General features: G+C 61.7%; 1 protein-coding gene across 10 annotated transcripts in view; it reads right to left on the bottom strand.

Annotated features, from left to right (window-relative positions):
* DCTN1 (dynactin subunit 1) overlaps positions 1–25,280 on the bottom strand; it is a 43,791-nt gene extending 18,511 nt beyond the window's left edge. For 4 of the 10 annotated variants that reach the window (XM_085214894.1, XM_085214896.1, XM_085214899.1 and 1 more), the window contains exons 1-6: positions 25,138–25,275; positions 21,569–21,704; positions 15,016–15,264; positions 12,883–12,961; positions 10,979–11,010; positions 8,647–8,667 (exon numbers count right to left, since the gene is read on the bottom strand). In XM_085214894.1, the coding sequence (XP_085071020.1) occupies positions 8,647–8,667; positions 10,979–11,010; positions 12,883–12,961; positions 15,016–15,243 (360 nt within the window). In that variant the 5' untranslated portion in view covers positions 15,244–15,264; positions 21,569–21,704; positions 25,138–25,275. Of the gene's footprint in view, positions 1–791; positions 834–8,646; positions 8,668–10,978; positions 11,011–12,882; positions 12,962–15,015; positions 15,265–21,568; positions 21,705–24,948; positions 24,968–25,137 lie in introns of those variants that run through there. The other 6 variants (XM_085214897.1, XM_085214900.1, XM_085214901.1 and 3 more) reach the window with 4 other exon arrangements.
* Between the last annotated feature and the right edge of the window lie 28 nt (positions 25,281–25,308).

Here is a 25,308-nt window from a genome sequence, read left to right as displayed (position 1 = left end):
AGGTCACCCCGGCTGCGTTCTGCGCACCACCACGGTGTTCCCGACAGCTGGAATGCCCCGTGCGCGAGCGGAGCCACGCGCGGAGGGACGGGAAGCGGCAAGAGGGAAACCAGGACCGAGCCGGGAGCAGCGCGGGGCCGAGCTGAGGGCTGGGAGCGTGTCTGCGCGCACCGGGCGCTGCGGTACCGTATGGGCCATGGAGCTCTGCTCTGGATGTGGTTCTGGGGTGGAGGGCAGAGCTCTTCACTCTATTTGGTGAGTTCAAGGTACCACATCCAGAGATGAAGATCAGCCGTGAGGCTGTGCATTAAAGCCGCAAAGTCTCCTTGCTGATGCAGCGGAGGCCTTCGGTTATTTCTATTTCCACTTCTTCATATCAGGCAAAAAAAAAAAAAAAAAAAAAAATCCTCCCGATTTCTCCTTAACAGCAGCGGTGACATCCTGGCCATGCTAAAAATAAGCATGCAGGGCAGCAGAGCAGCACAGAGCAGCACAGAGCAGCACCGCACCGGGCAGAGCCGCCGTCCCCCCGCCCCGCAGCAGCACGCAGCTCCCGCAGCACAGCTCGGCACGGCACGGCACAGTACGGCTTAGCATGGCACAGCACGGCTTAGCATGGCACGGCACGGCTTAGCATGGCACGGCACGGCACAGCACAGCACAGCACGGCACGGCACGGCTCGCCGGCCCCCGTGAGCCCCGAGCAGCGCGGCGCTGCGGTGCGGCCCCGCTCCCCCCATCTCCATCCCCGCGGCTGCGAGCCCCGCACGCGGCTGAGGGCGCGGCTGTACCTTCCGTGCGGCCGGTGCCTGCCTCATGGCGGCGGGAGAGAAGGGACACGGAGCCGTTAGCGCCCGCCGCCTGCAAATGGCCGCGCTCCGCGCTCGCCGCCCGCAGCTGCCGGAGCCCCGCGCCCGCCGCCCCGCGCCCCGCCGCCGCCGCCGCCGCCTGACATCAGCGCGATGCCGCCCCGCCCCGCCCCGCCCCGCGATGCTCCGCAGCCGCCGCACGGCCGGACCGACCCGGAGCGCGGCCCCCCCCCGCCCCCCGACCCCCTCCCACCATGACCACCCCCGGCTCCCCACCGCTCCCGGCGCCGCTCATCGCCCCCCCCCCCGCGGCAGCGCTTCCAGCCCCCGAAGGCCCGGCGTCTGCACCCCTCCACCTCCACCCACGGCCCCATCGGGAAGACGAGTCCTGTCCGCGGTGCCCGGCACTCGGGACCCCACTGGACTCGGTCCCACCGCTAAGACCACGCGATTTCATCCCTAGAGAGACTTTTCTGTCCCTACAACCGAACCCCGTGTTTTTACGAGAGCCCCGAGAGCCTCCAGCTCGGCGCTCCGAGGCCGAGGATGGGAGCGTCGGGCTGAAATGGGGGAGATGGGGTCGGACGGGAGAGCTGGGTGAGGAAGTTACAGCCCCGGACCGGAGCCCTGCACCGCCCCAACGGGGCCTTTGGCAGCTGCTCGATGGGAGGCAGCCAGGGCCACAGCAGGGGGGGCCGGGCTTTAAGGACCCTTCTGTCCCAGCGCCAACCATCCTGTGGTGGTTCTACGATCTTTAAGAACCCTTCCAACCCAACCACGTTCCACGGTTCTATGATCTTTCAGGACTCCCCAGTCCAAAGTTTCCACGGTTCTGCGATCCTTCAGGACCTCCCCAACCCAACCATCCTATGCTTCTACGCCCTTTAAGGACCTCTCTGCAAAACATTCAGGCCATTTTTCACAAAGCAAACCCTGGCAGCTGACCACCCCCTCTGCCGGCCCCAAAAGCTCCAGCACCGCCGCTCCTGCTGCCCTGAAGGCCAACAAAGGAGCCCACAGGCACTGGCACCGCACGCTGCCCGGCCAAACGCTGAATCACTGCTCGTCGGCCCACATCCTCATCTCACCATCCGACTCCATCCAGCCCTCAGGGCGACTTAAAAGCACTCAGCAAACCCAGCTCTGCTTACACGCCCCAATCAATGCCCCCCAGGGACGGAGCCTGGCTCCCATTACGCATCTGAGCTGCTGGGGATGGGCTCACAGCATCCCCAGCCCCACCCCGCGTCCTTGGAGCTGCTCTGCCCCCCGGGTGCCAGCGCTGCTCTGCGTCACCCCACAGAGAAGGGGACAGGTCCCGGCAGCTGGGGAGCAGGCAGAACCCCATTTGGTGCTCAGAATCGCCGGGCGGGAGGGAGCACGGGGATCATCATCTCCATCACAGGACAACCTGTCCAGGGCCCAAGGCAGCTCGAGGGCGTGAGGCTGGCAGCAAGGCACGGTGCAGAGCCCCGCTGGCGTGGGGGGGGGCAGGTCCAGGCCTTCGGTTCTCTTTCAGGTCCTGCTGCGTTGGGGTCTTTTGATGGCTCGTCTGTAATGGGTTCTTGTGGGCTTTTTTAACCATGAAATCCTTCCAGAGACGCCAGCATCATTCAGCTGGCAGACAAAACAGCAGGTGGCTTCAGCACAGAGCCCAGAAGAAGGGTGCAGCTGAGATTTTCCTACAGGACAAGCACTGTGCCACTAGAGAAAATGTGGACATCCCACAAAGATATCACGTAAAGAGGGAGAGAGAATTAATGTAGCAAAGACGGCATGGCACTTGGTTGTAACACTCCCAACGCTTCCCCCACCAGCAGTCAGGACCGCTGCTCTCTCCAGCCATGCATCACTCCTGGTCCAGGACCTGGACGTGGCAACCTCTCCTCCCCTCTCCTCTCCCTCCTCCTCTCCTCTCCTCTCCTCTCCTCTCCTCTCCTCTCCTCTCCTCTCCTCTCCTCTCCTCCCCTCTCCTCGAGGCCCGATGGGAGCGTTCGGGCCTGAATGGGGATGGTCGCGGAGAGCTGTAGGCAGTTCAGCCCCGACTCTCCCTCCTCGCCCCAACGGGCCTTTGCGCTCTCCGTGGACGTCGCCCAGTCCACTCAGGGGTGGCCGTCTTTAAGGACCTTCTGCCCTCCCTACCTCCTTTTCTACGATCTTAACCCTTCTCAACCCAACCCTTCCCGTTCTCATCTCTTCAGACTCCCCTTCCATCTTTCCACGTTCTCATCCTTCAACCTCCCCAACCCAACCATCCTATTTCCTTCCTCTCTACCCTCTTTCTAGCCTCCCCCTCTCCCTCCCCTCTCTCGCAACATCCCATCCTCCTCTCTAGCCTATCTTCTCTCCATCTAAGCCCCTCATCCCCTGCCTCCACTCTCACTCCTCCACCTCCTCCCCCTCTCTCCTGCCGCTCCTCCCATCTCACCTCCGTCTCACCTCCCGCTCCTCTCTCTCTTCCTCTCCCTCTCCTGAACGCCAACCTCTAGCCCCCACCCCCTCCGCCTCTCACCCTCCCGCCATTCCTCCCCCTCTCTCCCTCTGCCCGCTCCTAACCTCAACCTGCTCTCTCGTCCCACATCCCTCATCTCCCTCCACTCCATCCCTCAGGGCGACTTAAAGCACTCTCTCAACCCTGCTCTTCTTACACGCCCCATCAATGCCCCCCGGACGAGCCTGGCTCCCATTACCATCTGACTGCTCGGGGATGGCTCACAGCATCCCCATCCCCCCCCGCGTCCTTGAGCTCTCTGCCCCCCGGTCCACGCTGCCTCTCTGCGTCACCCCACAGAGAAGGACAGGCTTCCCGGCGCTGGGAGTCCGCATGAACCCCATTTGGTGCTCAAATCCCCGCGTGGCGTGCCGGGGATCATCTCTCCTCACAGGACACCTGTCCCGGGCCCACTCGTCAGCTCGGGCTGTCGGCTGCACAATGCACCTGCTAGACCCCTGCCTCGGGCGTGGGCAGTCCATGCCCTTCCGTTCTCTTTCGGTCCTCTCCGTTGGCTCTCCCTTTCTTGCCTCTGTAATGGTTCTTGTGGGCTTTTTTAACCATGAATCCTTCCAGAGTACGCCACATCTTCCCTGCGACCAAAACAGCAGGTGGCTTCAGCACAGCCCATGAGAAGTGCAGCTCAGATTTTCCTACAGGCCAAGCACTCGTGCCCCTAGAAAATCGTGACATCCCCAAAGATCTCACTAAACAGGGTAGCAGAGATCTATCGTACAACGACGGCATGGCACTTGGTTCTAACCTTCCCAACGCTTCCCCCCCAGCTTCGGACCGCTGCTCCCTTCCTCTCCACTCCTCTCCTCTCTCCGCCTCTCCTCTCCTCTCCTCTCCTCTCTTCTCCTCTCCTCTCCTCTCTCCTCCTCTCCCTTCCTCTCCTCTCCTCTCTTCTCCTCTCCCTTCCTCTCCTCTCCTCTCCCTTCCTCTCCTCTCCTCTCCCTTCCTCTCCTCTCCTCTCCTCTCCTCTCCTCTCCCTTCCTCTCCTCTCCTTCCCTCTCCTCTCCTCTCCTCTTCTCTCCCTTCCTCTCCTCTCCCTTCCTCTCCTCTCCTCTCCTCTCCCTTCCTCTCCTCTCCTCTCCCTTCGTCTCCTCTCCTCTCCCTTCCTCTCCTCTCCCTTCCTCTCCTCTCCTCTCCCTTCCTCTCCTCTCCTCTCCTCTCCTCTCTCTCCCTTCGTCTCCTCTCCTCTCCTTCCTCTCCTCTCCTCTCCTCTCCTCTCCTCTCCTCTCCTCTCCCCTCTCTCCTCTCCTCTCCTCTCCCCTCCTCTCCCTCCCCTCCCTCCCCCTGGAACCACTCACACAAAGCAATGTGTCCAACCCAGAGGAGGTGCTGCATGAGCTCAGGGCACCGCAGCACTCACTGTCACACACCACCACTCCTATCTGCAAAGTTAATTAAGGACAGAATTACACTTATCTGCACCAAGTCAGCCTAGTTTTCACAGCACTACCATTCCCGTAAGCCGAGATGAAGTTCACCCCTTCTCAAGCATTAGCGATTTTCTGCAGTTCAAAGGACAACAGCAGCCTGCAGTGAGTGACCTCCAAGGCAACGGCCGCCCGCAGCCCAGCTGACCCATCTCTCAGATACAGACACCAAACAAGGCACGGCTGCAGCCCCTGGCACCAAGCTGTGGGCTGGCAGAAGCCATGGGCTCCGTGGGGCAGGGCAGCCAGCCCTCCAACCACACCTCAGTGCTCGCTATACTGCCAGGCCGGCCAGCCCCAGTCCCAGCGGTGCCTCCCCATCTCCCAGGCCAGCTGGTTTTCCCGCTGTGGATCCCTGAGCACTGCAGAGGTGCCCAACTCGTGGATCAGTGCCTTGAAATGGAGTGCACTGCTGTCAGCCCTCTGCTCCCCTCCTGGACCTGGTCGCTTCTCCTGGCTGCAGTCACCCCCCACGGCTCACACTCAGCCCCACAGCCAGGCTGTGACCCTCCTGTGCAGGATCAGTTCAGCCCCAAGCTGGGTTCTGCCCCCGGCACTCAGCTCTGCTGCAGAGCCACACCGACCTTCTGGCCACATCCACGCTTTGCCCAGCTGGGTCCCATCCAGCGTGATGAACCCAGAGCCCAGATGTCACCCAGCCGCTCACCTGCCCCGATCCCAGCTGGGTGTGATGGGGGCAGCTCCCTGCAGGTGAGCATCAGCCCAGCAGACCCGACGGGCTGTGCTCGTGTCCCCGCCGCAGCAGGCAGGTCGGAGCCTTTAAGGCCCCTTCCGTCCCAAACCACCGTGGGATGCTGAGGGCACGGTGTGCACCAACAGCTTCGGGGTCAGGCCACCGACACCCAAACTCTGGGCTCCCCACACCCCGTTCCTGTGGGCTGTGACAGGCAGCAAATCTTCGCCCCATCCCACTCCACAGCCCAGGCAGTGCTGTGTGCACCCCTCAGACAAAAGCAGCCCCTGTGCTGGGCTGGCAGCCGCGTGGGGAGCAAAGTGCCACCTGCACTGCTAGAGGAGGGGGGGCTCAGCACACTGCAGTGGGAGGGGGAAGGCGGGAGCTGCTCTCACAAACCAGCCCCTTCCTAAGGCACTCAGCTTCCCAAACCCACAGTATCTGTGTCCTACACCCAGCACAGAGCCGGCCACACCTCCCAGAGCCGCCCTTGTAGGCAGGGGGAGGAGATGGGAAAATGCAATGTCACAACTGAAGTCAGATGCTTCCGAACTGCTGCCCTTTAAAAACATGCACTGACACCCAAGAGAAGCAATTCACGGAGCTGTGCAGCTTAGCAGGGACTCATAGCACCACCAGAGATAATCAGATCGCTGTGTCTTATCTCGGGCCAGGAGCAAGCACGGCCTGACAGCAGGGCTAAGCTCAGCTCGTTTCACAGCACCTGCAGGCTGCACACCGCCCTCCCTGCAGCCAGCAGTGCAGCATCGCTGGTGGCCCAGGAGGCCCTCGGTTCCCTGGGCTGCAGGCACAGTGTGGCAGCAGGGCAGGGAGCTGCTCGGCCCCTCTGCTCTGCCGTGGGGAGACCACGTCTGGAGCACTGCGCCCAGTGCGGGGCTCCCAGCTCAGGGCAGGCAGGAGCTGCTGGGGCCTGGAGCAGCTGCTGACGGGGCGGGCTGAGAGCCCCGGGGCTGTGCGTGTGGAGGAGAGAAGGCTGGGGGGATCTGAGCAGCGCTGAGGGTCTGCGGGCGGGGATGGGGCCGGGCTCTGCTTGGTGCCCAGTGCCAGGACAGGGGCAGCGGGCGCAGGATGCAGCCGGGGAGCTCCGTCCGGCCGTGAGGAAGAACCGCTGTGCTGGGAGGGGGCACGGCCCTGGCACGGAGCACAGGGCTGTGGGGTCTCCTTTCTGAGGCACCCGAAGCCACCAGAAGGGATGCTTTGTGTGCAGCTGCCGTGGGGGTGGGAGTGGGGCAGCTCCAGAGCCTCCTGCAGGACGTGGGGTGGGCAGCTCAGACGTGAGGCACGCTCTGTGAGATAATCGGATTACTCCTTCCTTTAAAAGATTAATAGGACCTGAGCCGACCCCCCCTTGTTTCAGAGCAGCCATCTGGAAGCCCGGCCCCGTGCCCTCGCGGAGCTGCAGAGCCCATCTGCTGCCCCGGCTCTGAGCGGGGGACGTGGGAGCGTCACACAGGACCATGGGGCGGCGGGCAGGGATGGAGCTGTGCTCATTACGGACCCGTTGTGCTCTAAACAAAACACTTAAAATCCAGCTCCAGCTGGAGCACTGAAAGCAGCAGGGATGCCGCTGGAGCAGGAACGACGCCAACGCATCGGACAGCACCAAACAGGCACCTCTCCAGCTCCGGCTGCTGCAGCCGGCTCAGCTCGCAGCCCAGCGGCTCACAGCCTCCCTGAGCAAAACACAACCGCTGCACTTTGCATTCCTTCACACTTCTCTGCCCGGCCCTTCCTGCAGCCCCGAGCGCCCTCCTCGCCCCAGGGCCGGGCGACGCCAGGTTCAGAGCGAGTGAGAGCTGCTGGCTTCACCCGGCACAGCCACGGCCCCCCCGGCACAGGGCCGCCCCACGGCTGGAGCCCCGCAGCGCTGGCACCGTGCTGGTGTCACAGCACACGTCAGACCTGCTCCTAATGAGGGCCGCGACGAGGCTCCAGGACAGCAGCAAAAGCAAGGCAAAGAGTGCAAGGAGAGGGGATGTGGGTGGGGGAACGGGGACCATCTGGCACAGGAAGGCAGCAAGCAGCAGCCCGTAATGCGATTAAGTCTATATTTAACATGCACACAGCTACCTCAATCTCATGAATGAGGATTTACCTGCTAATAACGATGGTTACTTGTGTGATTCTCACATAGCTGGGCAACACCAAGAGCAGTGGAGGAGGGGGCGCGGAGCGCAGCACAGCCCGAGCGCTGCCTGCAGCCTCCCTCCTCCACACTGCGCCTGCAGGAAGGGCTCTGCACAGCTCTCGGCACACTGCTGCTGCTACTGAGCAGCACAGAGCTGCGAGCAGATGGCAGCACGACCTGCAGGCAGCCCCACAGCCCGGCAGATGGGGGCTGCAAGGTAAAGAAACAAAGCACCCAAACGGAGCAGCTCTTCCCAACGACGAGGCACGAGCAGCTGGGTGAGGACAAGCTGCACGCAAACCAGCATGGCAAGAACCGAGACTGCAGGCACAGGGAACGCGTACACGGCATTCCTGCCATGCCTTCCTGCCCAGACCCGCATGGAAGCACAAGAGGAGCAGCAGACATCACTGTCGGGCAGAGCACCACAAAGGTACGGTTCCACCGCTCGCACCGGGCTGCGCCCAGCGCAGCGCTGAGCAACTGGCTCTTCCCTCCTCCCATGGCAAACAAACCCACCCCTAAGCAGCCTGTAGGGAATTACCACTCCCCCTTCGTAGGAAACGACCCTTCCCTCCCCCGCCCCACGCAGTTACGGCTGAGGCCGGCGGTACTGCAGTTCTGTGCTGGGCACTGCACCCAGGTGGGCTGTGCGGGTCCTTACCTTGGGGGAGGCACGGCCCCAGGAGCAGGGCAGCACCACACGCAGCAGTGACCCATCCCAGGTCACCACGCACGGCTCCTGGCCCAGCTCTCACCTTCCGCTATTTCACAGCAGCTCTCGCCCTACCGGAGCGGAGCCGCAGATCGCCGCTGCTCTCCAGCGCAGCACCGCTGTGCGTTGCCCAGACCGGCGCTGTGCACAGCCAGAAAGGCGAGCAGCAGCCCCGTGGCTGCACACCTGGTCACCGCACCGACCTCCCCTGCGAGGGGAGAGGCGCTGGGCTGGGGGGCATGCAATGAGCAGACATGCAGCTGGAGATGGAGTGGGAGGGCTGGGATGCACCCGAGGCGATGCATGCAGCTGGGATGGAACACACAGACTGTCAAAAACGCACCACCTTTTTGGGTTTGGCTCCACGCTGCATGAGGAGGAAATAAAAGGTTGAGAGTTAGAGCTCACGGTATTGGACGGCGGCGTAAGAACAGCTCTGTTCAGCCACCGCCACCACTAGAGCTGGGTGTGCACTCAGCAGGCTGCAAGACCGCGCACAACCAGAAAGAGAAATGCATTCGGAGCGATTTAAACAAACGTGTGGAGCCTTAACGGAGGAAAGCGGGCAACGGAGTGTGTTTTCAACCCCTCAACGTACGCCGGTGCCACTGACCCGGCTTCCAAACTGGGCTGACACAGCAGTTTGGGGTCAGGGCGCGCTGGAGGGAACACACAGCAGCAGCCCCCAGCACCGCACCGGCAGGGTTGGGGTCCCCAGCAGCCCGGCTCCGTTCCCAGCCCACACAGACCCTGGCAGAGCCCCCGCACCCCCACCCCGCAGACCCCACAGACCCAGAGAGCCGCAGGGACCGACGCTCTCACCAGGCAGCAATGAGTGCCCTCCTCCCCTGCAGAAGGCTCCAGGTGCCCCATTGGAATGGACATAATGGCTCGTTTTCATCGAAAGGGAAATCTTGGAACGCCCACAATGAAAGCAGGGCAGAAGGCAGGCAACTCCAACCCCTTCACCCAGCAAGGAGCAGTGGGTTGAAGCAGCCCTAAGCTCCGCATTCAGGAACTCCCAGCCTGGTGGCTCTTCCAGCAACCCTTTGCTCCCCAGCGAAGCCCACATCCTGCACTGTGATGCCCCTTCCCTGACACCAGCAGGAAGCCATCCCTGCTCCATGCACTGCCGTCAGTGTGGGACAACAATCCTGCAGAGGGGTCCCTGAGTCCCGAGGCCGCAGAGCTTCGGTGCTGCACCCACCTATAGGAGCTGTCTCTTAGGAAATGGGGCTCTGTCACCAGAGCTGAGGAAGCGCTGGGACAACACTCAGACAGCAGTGCTGCTGGAGCCAGGAGTCAGACCGGGGGTCCTTATGGGTCCCTCCCAACTCGGGATGCACAAACGCGGGCCGCCCCAGGACCCACGGCACTGAGACACTGCTCAGGGTGCAGGGAGGTGGCGGAGCAGGGCTGTGTGCCAGCAGGCAGCAGCGGGGCAGCGTGGGGGGTGCAGATGTCAGCATGTGTGCAGTGAGAGCCCTGGCCTGGGCACCTGCAGGGTTGGGAATGCAGCCCCGAGGCACCGGAACCAGAGAGCTGCTGTCAGGGACGTGGGTGTGAAGGGCCATCGGGGCTGAGAGGCTGCTTTTCAGGGAGCGCAACGCCAAAGGCATCCCAGCGCAGCAGCACCAAGCAGCTCCAGGAGGAGCGGCGTGACAACACCAACCCTAATTCACCTTCAGAGCCTCAGGAAGGTAAGGGAGCAGTCAGAGGGCAGCAGCCACAGCCCCACAGTGCAGACCCCCAGAGCCACGTTCTCCCGTTCCTCCAGCTGTGTGTCAAGTCCAGTGCACAATTAAAGCCAGAAACTGAGATGCCCCACATCACAGGTGGGGAACGTGGGGCCACCAGCACAGAGGCTGCGCCCAGCAGGCAGATGCTGACCCAAGAGGACACGGCAGCAGGAGGCCAAGCGGCGCTCAGCACCCTGTGAAACGCCCCGAGCCCTCAGCGGAAGGCAGGAAGGGGTTTCCCCCACCCCGCTCCCCTGGAACCCATCGGGCTCAGAGCAGTAGGCAACAGTAGGGGACCCACTCCGATTCCTGCCGCCCTGAGATACGTCACCCACGGATGCAATACAGCCACAAGGCCTCAAGCACTGGGATTCCTGGCAACGATGTTCAGAAGCACACGCAGGTTTCTCTGTGCGCCCTACGCACACAGCAGAGTACGCTGCTTCAAATCCTCCCAGGGGCACGCTGCTCCTGCACGGCTGGCCGTTTGTTTTCTCTGTTTTTTAAGGAGCACAGGCACAAAGCACACGGGCTGTGCGTGCCGCAGTGCCTGCTGAGCTTGGACTAACGGGAGCAGCACAGACAACGGCGCTGGGAATCTGCTTCTCTGCACCTTCCTGCCTTCTTGTCATTAACCAAAACACTTTTCTTGGCACCTCGCTTCTCGGGGGTTTGAGAAGTGCACTTGGCCACTGGCATTCTCACTACGGGGCACCGAGCTGAAAAGGGCCAAATAAGAGAGAGGCCGGAGGAACCCTGCCCTTCCAGCGGGTTTTGTGTGGGTGCACCTGCGTGCTCTTCCTGGAGCTCTGAGAGGCGATAGATGGCAATGAAAGTAAAACCAGCTGAGTGGGACGTGCAGATCTGCCTCTCCACTGCCCCGCGCTGCGCAAGGAGCTGGAGGCAGCAGCTCACAGTGTGGGGCCAGTCAGCACTCACCAGTTTGCTGCCTTTGGCGGCGTCCAGGGAATCTGCAAAGGGAAAGAGAAACAAAACTGTCAGTGCTGGCCCGAAGGAGCTGGTTTCTGTACACAGAAAGGACCCATCGTGTGTTTGTGCCAGGCTGAAGCAGAGAGCAAGGAGCTCTGGATAAATGAAGCAGGAAATGGGCTGTGATGGTGCACAGGCGTGGAGGAAGAGGGACTCCCATGAGAGCCGCAGATGCCGCCTGGGGGAAAAGCCGCGGTGCCACACAGCTCAGGGAGCACCAGGTCCTGCAGCCTGGCCTCGGAGGGAAGCACACAGCAAAGCAGCACACCGACCTCTGGGCTGCAGGATGAGCCCCGTGGGAGCACCCCCACATCTGGCAGCACAGCCCTGCCCCAGGACAGCCCTGCGCAGCCAGAGCCACGCGCACAGCTGGCACATCCTGGGCTGAGCAGAGCCTGCTCCCACTTCCCAGAGAGCAAATCCACAGCGTTGAAGAGCTGTGAGGATCTTTCCTGCTCACCCCCCCCTCCAGGTGCTGACATGACAGGATGCCACCCCCACAGCCGGCATGGAGCTCTGCAGCCCCCAGGAGGCCGCAGCCCCGCACTCAGGATTGCTGCTCTCTGCACCACCGCGTGCTGCAATGTGAGCACGGAGAGGCTGCTGGGATGCTCCCACGCAGCAGCACGCGGGTCCCTGCAGTGGGCTGGCACAGTCCCATCCCTGCTGCAGTCCAGCTGCTTGGTGGGCACAGGGCTGCATGCAGGGCCAGGCAATCTGCACAGGTACTGCAGAGCTGCATTTCCATGGCAACTCCTGCAAGCACCGGCACCTCCTGCCTGGCACCTCCTGCCTGGCACCATCCCCATCAGCCCGAGGCTCCGTGCTGCAGCACTGCGGGCTGAGAGCAGCCCTGCTGCAGGGTGCTGGGCAGCACAGCTCCATCCACGTGGGGTTATTGAATCAGGGGTGAGGATGGAAGCAGGTGGCTGCAGGAGAGGGCAGCAGCACTGCCCGCAGTGACAACAACCCAGGCTGGCAGCTCTTCCCAGGAGTGCTACCCCTTGATACAGGCCAGTACCAACTCATCCCTACAGACTCACAGTGTGCAGACCTAAGGAGAAGTGGGGAAAAAACCCGAATTGCTTGTACTGGGTGCTGAATACCAAATTGTAGTAAGAAAAACTGTGCTTTTACCTGGTAAGTCTGATCCAAGAGTGAAAAGATTGTACAGGTGCATATTATTGCATATTATATATATTTCCATTTCCAACCCATCACCAACCCCTGCTGCCGTGGGGCACGCTCAGTAACAGCCTCACGTTGTGCTGGGGGCGATTAGGAACAATTTCATTTTGCAAAGAGGGGGTGAAGCACCAGCATGGGCTGCCCAGGGAGCGGGGGATCACCGACCTGGGAGGAGCCCCAGAACTGTGGAGAGGCGGCACTGTGGGACGTGGTCAGTGGGCACGGTGGGATGGGGATCGTGGAGGGCTGCTCCAACCCTAACAGTTCTGTGATGCAGCTGAATGGTGGCTTTATTTGCCAAGCAAAAGGAAATTTCAGCTTCCAGAAGCCACGAGAGGAGAAAAAAACAAAGGAAGCAACCCCACTTGGAACCAGTGTATGTTCAACAAACGCCCACAGGCAGAACCCCTCAGCTCAGCACGCACTGCCCGCAAGCTGTCCAGGTGGGGAACTGTCAGAGTTCTTTTCTAGGATCTCTAAATGCAGCACCAAACAATTGCTCAACAAAAACTGAGGCTCAGAGGAAGGGAAGCCTGGCCAGAGGGGAAAACGGCCCCCGAGGCACCAGCAGGAGGCTGCCAGTGGGAGGCAGCTCGATGGCAGGCAGCCAAGCAGCCCAGCCCAGCACACACAGCCCCCCACCCCCCCCCAGGCACAGCACCCACCTCGCTTGGGGACCTTCAGTGCGGCCGACTCCGGGGTCTCTGGGGACGTCGTGTCAGCTCCATCTTCAAAAACCTGGATCTGGAAAAGGGTTAATGAGTGTGAGTGCCAAAACCACGTCCGGTCACACCGTGCACTCGGCGCTGCACGTTCCTGGTGCAGGTCTGCATCCGAATCGATTGAGGTCTCGGAACGCCGGCAGCCAGTGGGGGCTTTGGGTCCGCACTGAAAGCTGCAGGCTCCGCTGCGAAGGCTGAAGCACAGACATGTCTGAGCTGGAAGGAAGAATAAACCGCCCACAACCTGCCAGCTGTGGTTTGTTGCTCGGGAAGAGGCCCCGGTGCCAGCAGTGTGCTCCCAAATGGACGGAAGGACGGAGACGGAGGCACAGGAATCACAGCAGTCACAGCAATGCTGAACACACTGAAACCACAGCGCCCAGAATGGGAAAAGGGAAAGGTTCCCCCACAGCCACGCTGTGAGCGTGCTTCTAACTGGCACTGTCAGCTGAGCGACCTCATGAGGCACAAGTCTGCACGGCCACACGATGAGAACACAGCTGAGGAGCACCCCTGGAAATTCCCCCAGCAGCGCATTTCTGGAGATGAAATCTAATCTCAAATCAGAAGACTTGCAATGCTGCGAGGCTTCACCGATGTCTGCGAGGAGGGAGACGGCAGTAGGATGAGGGAGGTGGCACTGCTCCCAGGGCTTCCCACAGCCCTGCTGTGCCACAGCATCGTGCTGCCAGCCTGGCACTGAGGAGCGACGTCACCTTGTGGTGCTGCACCGCTGGCAGAAATTGCAATGGAGAAGACCTGCCTGCACACAGCAGATGGTGAGTTCCTACCCACAGAACATGGACAGCAAAAGCTCAGCAGCTCAACCCAACTCGTGGATTACATTTACTCTAAGGTGAGCAATGTTTAAGGGGAGTTCTCTCACCGACTTCCAGGCACCCAGCCCTGGTAGCTCAGGGGCAGCAGGCAGGTTTGTACCCTGCATTATAGAGATCACTCCCGGAGCGGTGGTCAATGGCTCAGTGTGCAGATGGAGATCAGCCACCCTGGTGTCCCTCAGGGTCAGTGCTGGGACCAGTGCTCTTTAATATCTTCATCCTGACACTGACAGTGGGACCAAAGGCACCCTCAGCACTCTGTGGGTGAGCCAAGCTTGGGGTGCAGTGGGCACCCCAGGGACAGGATGCCATTGGAGGGACCTGGAAGCTGAGCAGGGAACGTCATGAGATCCAGCAAAGCCAAGTGCAAGGGCTGCACCCGGGTCAAGGCAACCCCTGCAAGGGGGTCAGGGCAAGCTGGGGATTGCAGGGACGGAGTACGGTGTGCTGAGATGGACCTGGGGTACTGGTGGATGGCAGCCGAACAGGAGGCAGCAGTGTGCCCTCACTGCCCTAAAGCCAACTGTGCCCAGGGCTGCATCCAACGCAGTACGGCCTGCAGGTCGGGGAGGGGGTTTGCCCCTCTGCTCTGCACTGGGAGGCCTCACCCGGAGCGCTGTGCCCAGATGTGGGGTCCTCAGCGCAGGAAAGACACAGACCTGACAGAGCGAGTCCAGAAGAGGGCCACAAACATGGTCCCAGGGATGGAACCCCTCCCTGCAAAGAGAGGCTGAGAACTGGGGCTAGCAGCTGGAGAGGAAAAGGCCCCAGGGAAAGCTGGGGGCAGCCTTCAGTATCTAAAGAGGCTGTGAGAAGGGAGGGGACAGACTCCAGAGCAGGGTCCGTATGACAGGACAGGGGGAAATGGTTTCAAACTAGAACAGACTCAGACTGGGCGTAAGGAAAAAGTCTTTTACACTGGGGTGGCGAGGCACCGGGTGCACAGAGGGGCAGTGGTGGTGCAGAGCCCCGGTGTCAGGGGACGTGGCTCTGAGCGCTGATGGAGCTGTGGGTGTCCCTCTCTGCAGGGAGCGGGACCGGACGGCCTTTAGGGTCCCTTCCAACTGAAACCACTCTGCATTCTGTGCAGTCCCAGAGGCACCGCGCTCGCTGGGGGTGAAGGCCGGGCGTTTCCCCCCCCGGCAGTGGTGCAGAGCCACGTTCCTCTATCGGGCCGGGCAGCCCCCGAGCGCAGCAAGCAGAGGCCATCACAGAGCACACACGCAGTGAAGAGTACCTGTGACTGCCGCACGAAGATGCCGTGGTTCTCCTCGCAGGTGAAGTATTTCCTGCCCTGCACGGTGCCATCATTCTTGCCCTTGGCTTCGTCCAAGATGACCCCGACCCATTTGCCCGTGGCAAACAGGGTGGCCCCGACGTAGGCTACAGTCCCACGGTGCCCCTTCCCGATGACCTCCACCCTGGAGCCCACCTTCAGGGGTTTGCTGCTCGCTTCCGTGCTCATCCTGGGGCCGGCGCTGGACGCCTGCGGGCAGAGGGAAAGGCGGCACGTTCCTTATGGGGGATGGGAACGGGGAGGAATGGACGGAGGGGGGCTGTGGGGCGCTGCCCCGCTCCCTGCACGGCAGGGCGGACCCAGGAGCTGGTGGGATGTCATTCCTTCTGCCACAGCTGCCCCAGGAGCCCCAGACAACAGGAGGACTGTGGAGCAGCTTTGGCGAAAGATGAGCTCAGCAGCAGACGTGGGTGCAAGTCTGTGCCTGATTAACCAGGCTATCAATGATGCCGACCAGTCCTGTTAGAGCACGGAGAAGGTGAGCAGCTCAATCAGAGCACCCGAGACCCTTGGTGTCACCTGCATTAGTAATCCTCACATTAAGTGCAATTTAGGGAAGGAGGGAGCAGACATGCATTGGGATCTTCTCCCCTGCTACCCAGTGCTGCCTCCTGCCTGAGGAAATCAGATGAAATTAAGCCTACTCTGCTACAGAGCTACACTAACTACAGCTTTTAGTTGCCGAAGTACTGCTGTGCTAATTGCCTCTCCACAAACCCAGCTCTCGAAGGACACTCAGCACAGGGCTCTTCTTGCACAGACGTAGCTGAAATCATTTGCACCGCCAGAGCAAAGCACAACATTATGCAAATCTACCGCAAATCTGTCGAGTCTGAAACAAACTGCCAGCTCAGGTAGTGCTCCCTTCCAAAGATTCATTGCCAGGGTTCCAGCATTTTCCTTCCGAAACGAGACGGGTGCTGCACCTCTGCTGCGCAGGGACCGCGCCAGAGCTCCCTTAAAAACAGCAGAACAGGGGAGAGAGGCTGCAAGGCACAGCCCGGCAGGAAGGGCAGCTCTCCCACCACCCCTCACTGCCCCAGGCAGTAGTAGGGCAGATGTGAGGAGGAAATTCTTCACGGTGAGGCGCTGGCACTCCTAGAGCTGCGGGTGCCCCATCCCTGGTGACACCGAGGCCGTGGATGGGCCCTGAGCTGCAGGGCACCCAGCCTGCAGAAGGGGTGGGGCTGGGGGTCCCTTCCAGCCCGACCATGAACTGCTTCTATGGTTTTTGATCATTAAGGTCCCTTACAACAAACCATGCCACGCTCCTATGGTTCTCTCATCATTACGGTCCTTTCCAACCCAACCATGAACTGGTTCTATGGTTCTCTGATCATTAAGGTCCTTTCCAACCCAACCATGAACTGGTTCTATGGTTCTCTGATCCTTAAGGTCCCTTCCAGCCCAACCACGCCACAGTTTTGTGGTTCTCTGATCCTCAGAGATCAGACATGCAGAGCTATGGGCTGGCAGCAGCCCCCTCGCAGCTCCTCTGCTCTCCCCCAGCCCAGCCCCATGCGGGCAGAACCTCCCCCGCAGCCCAGTCCATCTGCAGATCCACCCCAGACACCACAGCACCTCCTACAGAAGTTCTGCCCCATTCCTTCCTAGCCTCACAAACACCCTCAGTCTCACGGCTCACTCTTCACCTGAGCCATTAGATGTTATAATTAACACGGCAGCCAATTAATAACACATGGGCATGCAGCACCACAAGAAAGCGAGTTAACATCTCTCTCACATCTATGATTGCATCAGTGTCAAAAAACAGAACGCAATTAAGCCTAACCAAAGTAGGGCTGTGCATTTCCAGCCTCCAACATAAAAGCGCAATAATTTTGTAGATCTACCAAATAAGGTTTCTTCAGAAAAGGGACAGAACCGTCAGACAGGAAGCTGCCTGGCCTGCCCCCAGCCGTGGGCACGGACAGCACCAAGCTGAGGGGATCTGAGCAGCGCTGAGGGTCTGCGGGCGGGGATGGGGCCGGGCTCTGCTTGGTGCCCAGTGCCAGGACAGGGGCAGCGGGCGCAGGATGCAGCCGGGGAGCTCCGTCCGGCCGTGAGGAAGAACCGCTGTGCTGGGAGGGGGCACGGCCCTGGCACGGAGCACAGGGCTGCGGGGTCTCCTTTCTGAGGCACCCGAAGCCACCAGAAGGGATGCTTTGTGTGCAGCTGCCGTGGGGGTGGGACTGGGGCAGCTCCAGAGGTCCCCCGCGGCCCCTCCGGCTCTGTGACTGAAGAGATGGGGACCACGGGGCTGAGGCGGCTCCAGCAGAGCCTCACACAACAGAGCAGAGCCAAGTGGCACAAAGCAAAACCCAGGGACGGCTGGTGCCCTCAAGGAAGGCCGGGAGGGACCCCAGGCTGGGGCACGGGGCAGCAGGAGCAGCGGTGCTGCCCCAAACGCTGCCTCTCAGCAACACGCTGCTTCCCATTTTTACCCCATCAGAGAACTGCTGGGACTTACAAACCACTTCCTCAGTTCTGAAAGATGCTCGTTAGCAGGCCCTGAAAAACAGATGTAATTCCAAGGGACTCCAGTTGTGTTGTGAGTGCGCTTTGTCCCACAGAACTGCAGTGCTGGGCTGCCCAGCTCTGGTGACCCAGCAGAGCGGGGCAGGTTGGAGCTGCAGCCCGACCCCAGCACACACTGCCCACAGCACCCAGGTGGTTCTGAGCACCTCCAGGGGAGGACACCCACAGCCAGTGCATCCCAGGGCTCTGTCCCCTCACCCTGAGGCTTTTTCTCCCGTGCAGAAGTTTGCAGCACTCACGTGGCCCCACAATGCCAACGCAGCATCTGCACCTCAAAGTGTCACTCAGCACAGATCTGAAGCTCTGGGCACAGCTGAACACAGAGGCTGTGCTCCTGTGATGAGAGGCTGTGGGTTAAAATGCCATTGGCCTCTGTCACATAAAAACACAAAACCATGACAGCCTCAAAGCAAGGTGTGACCCAAGGCAGTCACAAGAGGGAACGGACCGCACATAACCGCTCACGCTCAGCCCCTCTGCCAGGGCACGGAGCTGCACGTGGCAGGGGATGGACGGCCCCGCGGTGCCCATTCCCAGCTGCAACCAGAGCAAATCACGGGGAACAGAGCTGCACTCAGCAGGCAGCACCCAGCACTGCTCTCAGGGCGGAGCTGGCAACCGTGGTCTGAAACGTCACCTCCTCATCCTGCCGCCCAGCAACACGGGGATGTTCAGAGGCACAAACCCGAGGGGCTGAGCGGCACCCATTGGTGTGAGGTCACCTTCCCAGCCCACGGGAGCACACGGCTGCGTGGGAACACCCCGCCTCTGGTACGACAGCTTCCTGGCCTCAGAGCATCAGCCGCCAGCCTTCACCTCCTGCTCACCTGGCCATGCAGCGCTCAGCAGAGCCTGCGGCCCCACTGCGCAGCCCAGGCACTGGGACACGGCAGCAGCGCAGCACGGCGGAGGCCCAGCTGGGGGAGGCCCACACCGCCAGGCCCGGCCCGGGCTCAGCGTGGCACAGCAGAGCCTGGCGGAGGCCTGCAGGCGTTTGGGAGCTCAGCACCTCGCCACGCAGCCCAGGGGATCAGCACAGAGGAGAAAAACAGCAACGCAGGAAGGAAAACAAGGCGGAACCTTTGTGCCGAGACGTTCTGCCACGCGGAGCTCGCTGACAGCTCTGCGCATCATCCTCGATAATTACCAGCACAGAAAGACTCATTTAAACCCGACGGATGCAGCGAGGCACCGTTCAGCCACGCCAGCATCCTCGCGGGTGCTGCTGGCTGCAGAGGTGCAGCCCAGTCCAGCACAGCCCAGCAAAGCCCAGCCCAGCCCAGCAAAGCCCAGCACAGCAAAGCCCAGCACAGCAAAGCCCAGCACAGCAAAGCCCAGCACAGCCCAGCACAGCCCAGCACAGCCCAGCACAGCACAGAGCAGCCCACATCTCCAGCACTGCAGCAGGCAGCCACGGCGCAGCAGCCGCAGCGCAGCCAGGAGTTTGTCGGTAAGTTCCCTCCCCCGACTCACCCGGCCGTGCGGGTGCCTCTTGCTCTGGGCCATGCCGCCGTCGCCCTTTATCCCGACGAGCTTTTATTCCTCGCCAGCGGCTCGGCTCATGGCTGGCGGCGGCGCGGCGCGGGCTTTCAGGCTGCGGCTGATCTCATCGAGCCCGGCCGCTCAGCAGCGAGAGGGCAGAGCCGCGTTCCAGCAGAGGATGCTCCGGCACGGGGCCGCAGGAATCCAGCCCAGCTGACGGAGCTGCGTACTGCGCTCCCACTCATCACCGCAGCGCGGCCCGCTGGGTCCTAACGCCGCCCGCCGGGCCGCCGCTGCAGCGTGGGCTGCGCCGTGCTGCGCCGCGCCGGGCGAACCCGGCCTCGAAGCCACGCACCTCCCGCTGCTCCCACCGCAGCGTCGCTCCCAGCGGTGAGGTGCGGGGCTTCGGGGAAGCTGTGCTGCCCCCCCAGCACCCACAGCTCACAGCAGCAGCCCGCGCAGCTCGAAGGCCATCCGAGCGGCCGGCCGAAGCAGCGCCCGCAGGGGGGGCGCGGAGCCGCCCGCACGGAGCTGCGCCCACCAGCAGGAGGTCCCAGCTGGGTGGGGGGAGCCCGCCGTGATGGCTGGGTGCACCAACAAACCACGGCACCCGCAGCATCCCTCATCTCCTGCAGACACCCATGGATCCCCATAGAGACCCCAAGGAACCAACGGGGACACACGGATCATCTCGTTCCAACCTCCTGCTGCGTGCAGGGTCACCAAGAGACACACAGGGACACACGGATCCCCATAGAGACCCATAGACACCCACGGATCCCCATAGAGACCCCAAGGGACCAACAGGGACACACAGATTCCTATAGAGACTCACACAGCCCCATAGGGACCCACACATCCCCCATAGGGACAGAGACCCATAGACTCACAGAATCAACTTCTGAATGTTCTACAAAGGGACAATGAGAACGCAAGCTTTGTGCCAGCCGCTGTGCTGCCCTGCGCCGAGCTGAGGTTTGTTTAGCAAGGAGAGGCTGGGCAGGAAGGCAGCCCAGGGCAGGGATGGGGCTGTGACAGACTGCAGCCACTTGGGCAAAGCACACTGACACCTCCTTCTGAAAGCAGAGCTTAAATGGAGTTCATAGAATCACAGAATGGCCTGGGTTGAAAAGGACAATGATCATCTCGTTCCAACCCACCAAGAGACCCACAGACACTTATAGAGACCTACAGACACCCATGGATCCCCACAGAGACCCCAAGGGACCAACAGAGACACACACAGATCCCCCACAGGGACACACAGATCATCTCATTCCAACCCCCTGCTGTGTGCAGGCTCACCAAGAGTCACAGAGGGACAGGCAGATCCCCACAGAGACCCATACAGACCCATAGGGACCCACAGATCCTCCATAGGGACCCACAGAATCACAGAATGGCCTGGGTTGGAAAAGCAAACAGTGCTCACCCAGTCCCAACCCCTGCTGTGTGCAGGTCACCAAGCAGCAGCCCAGGCTGCCCAGAGCCACATCCAGCCTGGCCTCGGATGCCTGCAGGGCTGGGGATCCACAGCCTCCTGGAGCAACCTGTGAGTTGGCCTCACATGGCACTGGGGGATGCTCAGGTTGCAGATCAGGAGCAGCTGGTTCTCCTGTAGAGCAGTCGGGCACCAACGTGGGCTGTACAGGGGTGGGGGTCACCGTCCCAGGGGTGTTGGGGACCACCGAGATGTGGCTCTGCTGGATGTGGTCAGTGGGCGCAGTGGGGTGGGGATCCAGCCTTCGTGATTCTGTCCCACAGCTCCGAATGACCGGCACTGCACGCAGCACCGTGCTTCCCATGCAGGAGCTGCCACAAAAGGAACTCGCAACCCGGCAGCCACTTCCCACCCACCACACATCTGAGCTGAAGGTGCTTCTCCTCTCCATACTCTGTTCTAAAGGCACTGCTTACAAACACGCACAGAAATCCATCACAAAACGTTACCACCAAAAGCCAACAGCATCTCTGCCCTCCCCTCATTTCCATCGGCTCCAGGTGAGACCTGGGACATTCAACACAAAAACCAGCGTTGTAAGTGCTGAACCCACACCACGCCGGTACATCAGTGCCCTCCCCTTGGCTGAAACGAAGCCTGAAACAACATTATGTGTAAAACAAGTCCAGAAGGGCCCAGGAAGGACAGCAATGGCAATGCAAGCTCTCCCCTCCACACAACAGCTGCAAAACAGCTCCCAAGGAAGAGCAGGAACCCCAGTTTGGGCTCACTTACACCTAGGTTACACATAGGCAAACGCTCCAGCACTCACTGCTCAGCAGAGCACGGCATAACAGCACCTCTGGGGGACAACCGACCACTCCAAGAACGGTCAGGAGTGCCATTCTCTGCTTGCTGCTCCCATTCACGATGAGGATTTTGGGTAAGAACTGAACTTCGACCAAAACTGAGAAGCCAACATTAGGCAGCATTTTTATTGGTGAACCAAAGCTGCATTAGAGGAGCACATACCTGTGCTGAGAGGTGGCTGGATCTGCTCCGTGCCGCAGCTCAGCAGTGTGTTAGCACAGGGGCTGAGCCAGGCCAGCCCAGGGCATGCTTCACATGCAACGTCCTCCTTGCCGGGCTGCCAGCAATCCTCATCCACCTGCAAAAGAGGAGAAATGTCACAGGAGCTCCTCACAGAGCTCTGGGTTACGGCAGCAGCTCTGGGCCCTGCTGTGTGCCAGGCCGTGGGGCTGGCAGCTCCTGCTGTCTGCCCATCCTCAGGGGTCGGCAGCACCAGGCTGAGGAACACAGAGCAAAACCCACAGTTTGGCTGCAACCTGGGACAAGAACCAGCAGCTCAAACGTGAACTGCAGCCAGTGAGCACACGGAGCAGCTCACAGCCCTCAGAACCCCTGCTGTTATGTACACGGAGCAGAACTCCCTCCCATTACAGTTATGTCTTCACAGGCACACACAGAGCTGCTTTGGCAAAGCTTTCTGATGCATAAGGCAGGACAAGGGGGAGTGGTTTTAAACTGAGACAGGGGAGTTTAGGTTGGATATCAGGAGGAAGTTTTTCCCCCAGAGGGTGGTGAGGCACTGAACGGTTGCCCCAGGAGGCTGTGGATCTCCATCCCTGCAGGCATTCAAGGCCAGGCTGGATGTGGCTCTGGGCAGCCTGGGCTGCTGGTTGGTGACCTGCACACAGCAGGGGGTTGGAACTGATGAGCTCTGTGGGCCTTTTAACCCACAGTGCCATTCTAGGATTCTGTGTGTCCCTATGGGGGATCTGTGGGTCTCTATGGGTACCTATGGTTCTCTATGGGGGATCTATGAGGTCCCTATGGGGTCCCTATGGGGTCCCTACGTGTCTCTTGGCGACCCTGCACACAGCAGGGGGTTGGAATGAGATGAGCGTTGTGGTCCTTTGCAACCCAGGCCATTCTAGGGCTCTACAATAAGAGGTTTCCTCTTCCTGCACCCTTCTGCTCAGAAAAGGGATCCTAAGGGCAGCACTTCAGGGCTCTGCCTTTACGGTGTCTGTACAAAACCCCAACGAGGCTGCTGAGTTCAGGACTCTGAATTGAGCTCTCAGCCATGCATGCTCACTGCTGAGCCAGCCTGGGCTCCTGTTGTCCCTCCTGAGAGCCTGCAGTCTGTCTGCTCTGGAGTTGCACTCCTCCCTGAGCTCTGCACCCCACAGCACCATCCCACAGGATGGACACAGCTCTGCCCCGGGACACCACCAGACCCGGAGATGCTCTGCGCTGCAGCTCCTACCCAGCACTGCAGGACACTGCAGGACAGCCACACTTCTCTGTCCCATACAGCCAGACCACCAAACACCTTCATTAATGCTCTCTGGTAACGGCGTCCCATACAGGAAGGCAGCAAGGAGAAGTTTCTGGAGCCCACATCACCCAGCAGAGATGTGTGAGCAGTGCAGCCCCCAGCACAGCTCCAGGCTTTAGGACCCTGCAGGCAGCTCTGTGAGCCTGCGCCGTGCACGGCTGCAGCACAACTCCAGCACAGCCCAGCAGCGCCGCAACAAAGCCGGGGCACGGCAGGCACAGCGGGCGCTGCAGGCACTGCAGGCACTGCAGGCACTCAGCTCTGCACCTCACGGCACACAGGGAAGGCTTTCCTCCAGCTGAACGCAAACTATCGGGACCACGGCCATGGGGCACAGCACCACGGAGCAGAGGACGCCGCAGCCCAGCAAGGACAGGTCAGTGCTCTCCGCTCACCCCCACAGCCCCCATCACTGCAGCACCAGCCCGCCTCCCCCATTCAGCCCCGTTCGGCTCCCGTTGCCCCAGGCACGCTGAGAACAGCTGATGTGAGTGCATGCCTGCTCTGCTTCCCCACTGCAAGCTCTGCAACGGCCACGACTGTCGTTGCTTCTGTTCTGTGCTGCACTGGGACAGCACTGCCCGCCAAGGGAAGCTCAGCTTCCAGGCCAGCAGCTCCTGGAGCCTCCCTTCTGCTTAGAATAGCAGGAACAGAAATAATAAACACTGAATTGCTGACAGCTGCTCCCAGTAGTTCCAAAGGAACATCCGAGCGCCTCGCGTTAATTTGGCAGGGATCCTCCCTGTGAAGTAGGTCACAGCCACCACCTCACGTCAGAGAGCTGAGGGAGGAGAGAGGAAAAGAAATCTGACCAAGGTCACACGGAAAGACCTTGGCAGCATCTTCAATACAGGAGAACACAGCACTGCACCTCATGATAAGGGCAGCCCTCCCAGCTGGAGGCAGTGGCTGAGGGCAGAGAGCTGCACCAGGCGTTGCTCAGAGCTGCGCTGAGCTGAATGCAGAGAAGTGGTGACTCAGAGCTGGAGGGGCCGCGAGGGACCTCTGGAGCTGCCCCAGTCCCACCCCCACGGCAGCTGCACACAAAGCATCCCTTCTGGTGGCTTCGGGTGCCTCAGAAAGGAGACCCCGCAGCCCTGTGCTCCGTGCCAGGGCCGTGCCCCCTCCCAGCACAGCGGTTCTTCCTCACGGCCGGACGGAGCTCCCCGGCTGCATCCTGCGCCCGCTGCCCCTGTCCTGGCACTGGGCACCAAGCAGAGCCCGGCCCCATCCCCGCCCGCAGACCCTCAGCGCTGCTCAGATCCCCCCAGCCTTCTCTCCTCCACACGCACAGCCCCGGGGCTCTCAGCCCGCCCCGTCAGCAGCTGCTCCAGGCCCCAGCAGCTCCTGCCTGCCCTGAGCTGGGAGCCCCGCACTGGGCGCAGTGCTCCAGACGTGGTCTCCCCACGGCAGAGCAGAGGGGCCGAGCAGCTCCCTGCCCTGCTGCCACACTGTGCCTGCAGCCCAGGGAACCGAGGGCCTCCTGGGCCACCAGCGATGCTGCACTGCTGGCTCGCGGTCAGCCTTTGGCCATCAAGACCCTCGGGCTCTTCTCTGCAGAGCTCCTCTCCAGCAGCCCAGCCCAACCTGTGCACTGCAGCTTTCCTCCCTCCCCCCCCGTGCCCAGCCCTGCGCTGCCCACGTTGAACCCATCAGGTTCCCCTGTGCCAGCCCTCGGCCTGCCCAGCAGTGCCGGATGGCAGCGCGGCTTTCTGGGCCGTCAGCCACCCCTCCCAGCTTTGTGCCCGTGGCTGGGGGTGCCTCCAGCCCTCCACGCATCTCAGCGCCGTATCACAGTCGGGAAACACCTCTGCGATCATTCGGTCGGACCACCAACCGCTCCCACATCGACAGCTCCAGGGCCGGGGGCTGCGCGGCTCCCGGGCACCGAAGGGCAGTGGCTGAGCGGGCCGGGAGCCGCTCGGACACCCCGACACCCATCTGACCCCAACCCGACCCCAGCCCGGCCCTCCGTGCCCCCCTCCACCCCCCCATCGCTGTTCCCCGCTCAGAGGCCGCCCCCCCCCGCTCCCTTCGGGCGTTCGCTCACAGCTTTGGCCCCCGATCCGCCCGGTTCCGCCCGGCCCAGCCCGTTCCCTCAGCGCGGTTCCGGACGCGCACAGCACAGCACGGCACGGCCCGCACGGCGGGCGATGCCCCCGGCCCTCAGCTCGGCCGGCGGAGCGGCACGGATCGCCCCGCGGCCCGGAGCCCAACCGCCGCCCCCCGCCGCCGGTACCTCAGCGCCGCGCCCGGCCCCGATCCGGAGGCCCGGAGCCGCCGCCCGGCCGCGAAGCCCCCAGCGAGGACCCCTCGGGCCGCCCCGAGCCGCGCCTGACGGCCGGCACGGCCCGCAGTGCGGCCACGCGGTGAGGCGCGGCTGCGGGCAGCCCGGGGGGGAGGTGGAAGG

This window comes from Meleagris gallopavo, chromosome 35 (assembly GCF_905368555.1).
Source record: "Meleagris gallopavo chromosome 35, MGAL_WU_HG_1.1, whole genome shotgun sequence".
Lineage (NCBI taxonomy): Eukaryota > Metazoa > Chordata > Aves > Galliformes > Phasianidae > Meleagris > Meleagris gallopavo.
The sequence above is the reverse complement of the archived record's forward strand: the minus strand, read 5'-3'. Positions and strand labels throughout refer to the sequence as shown.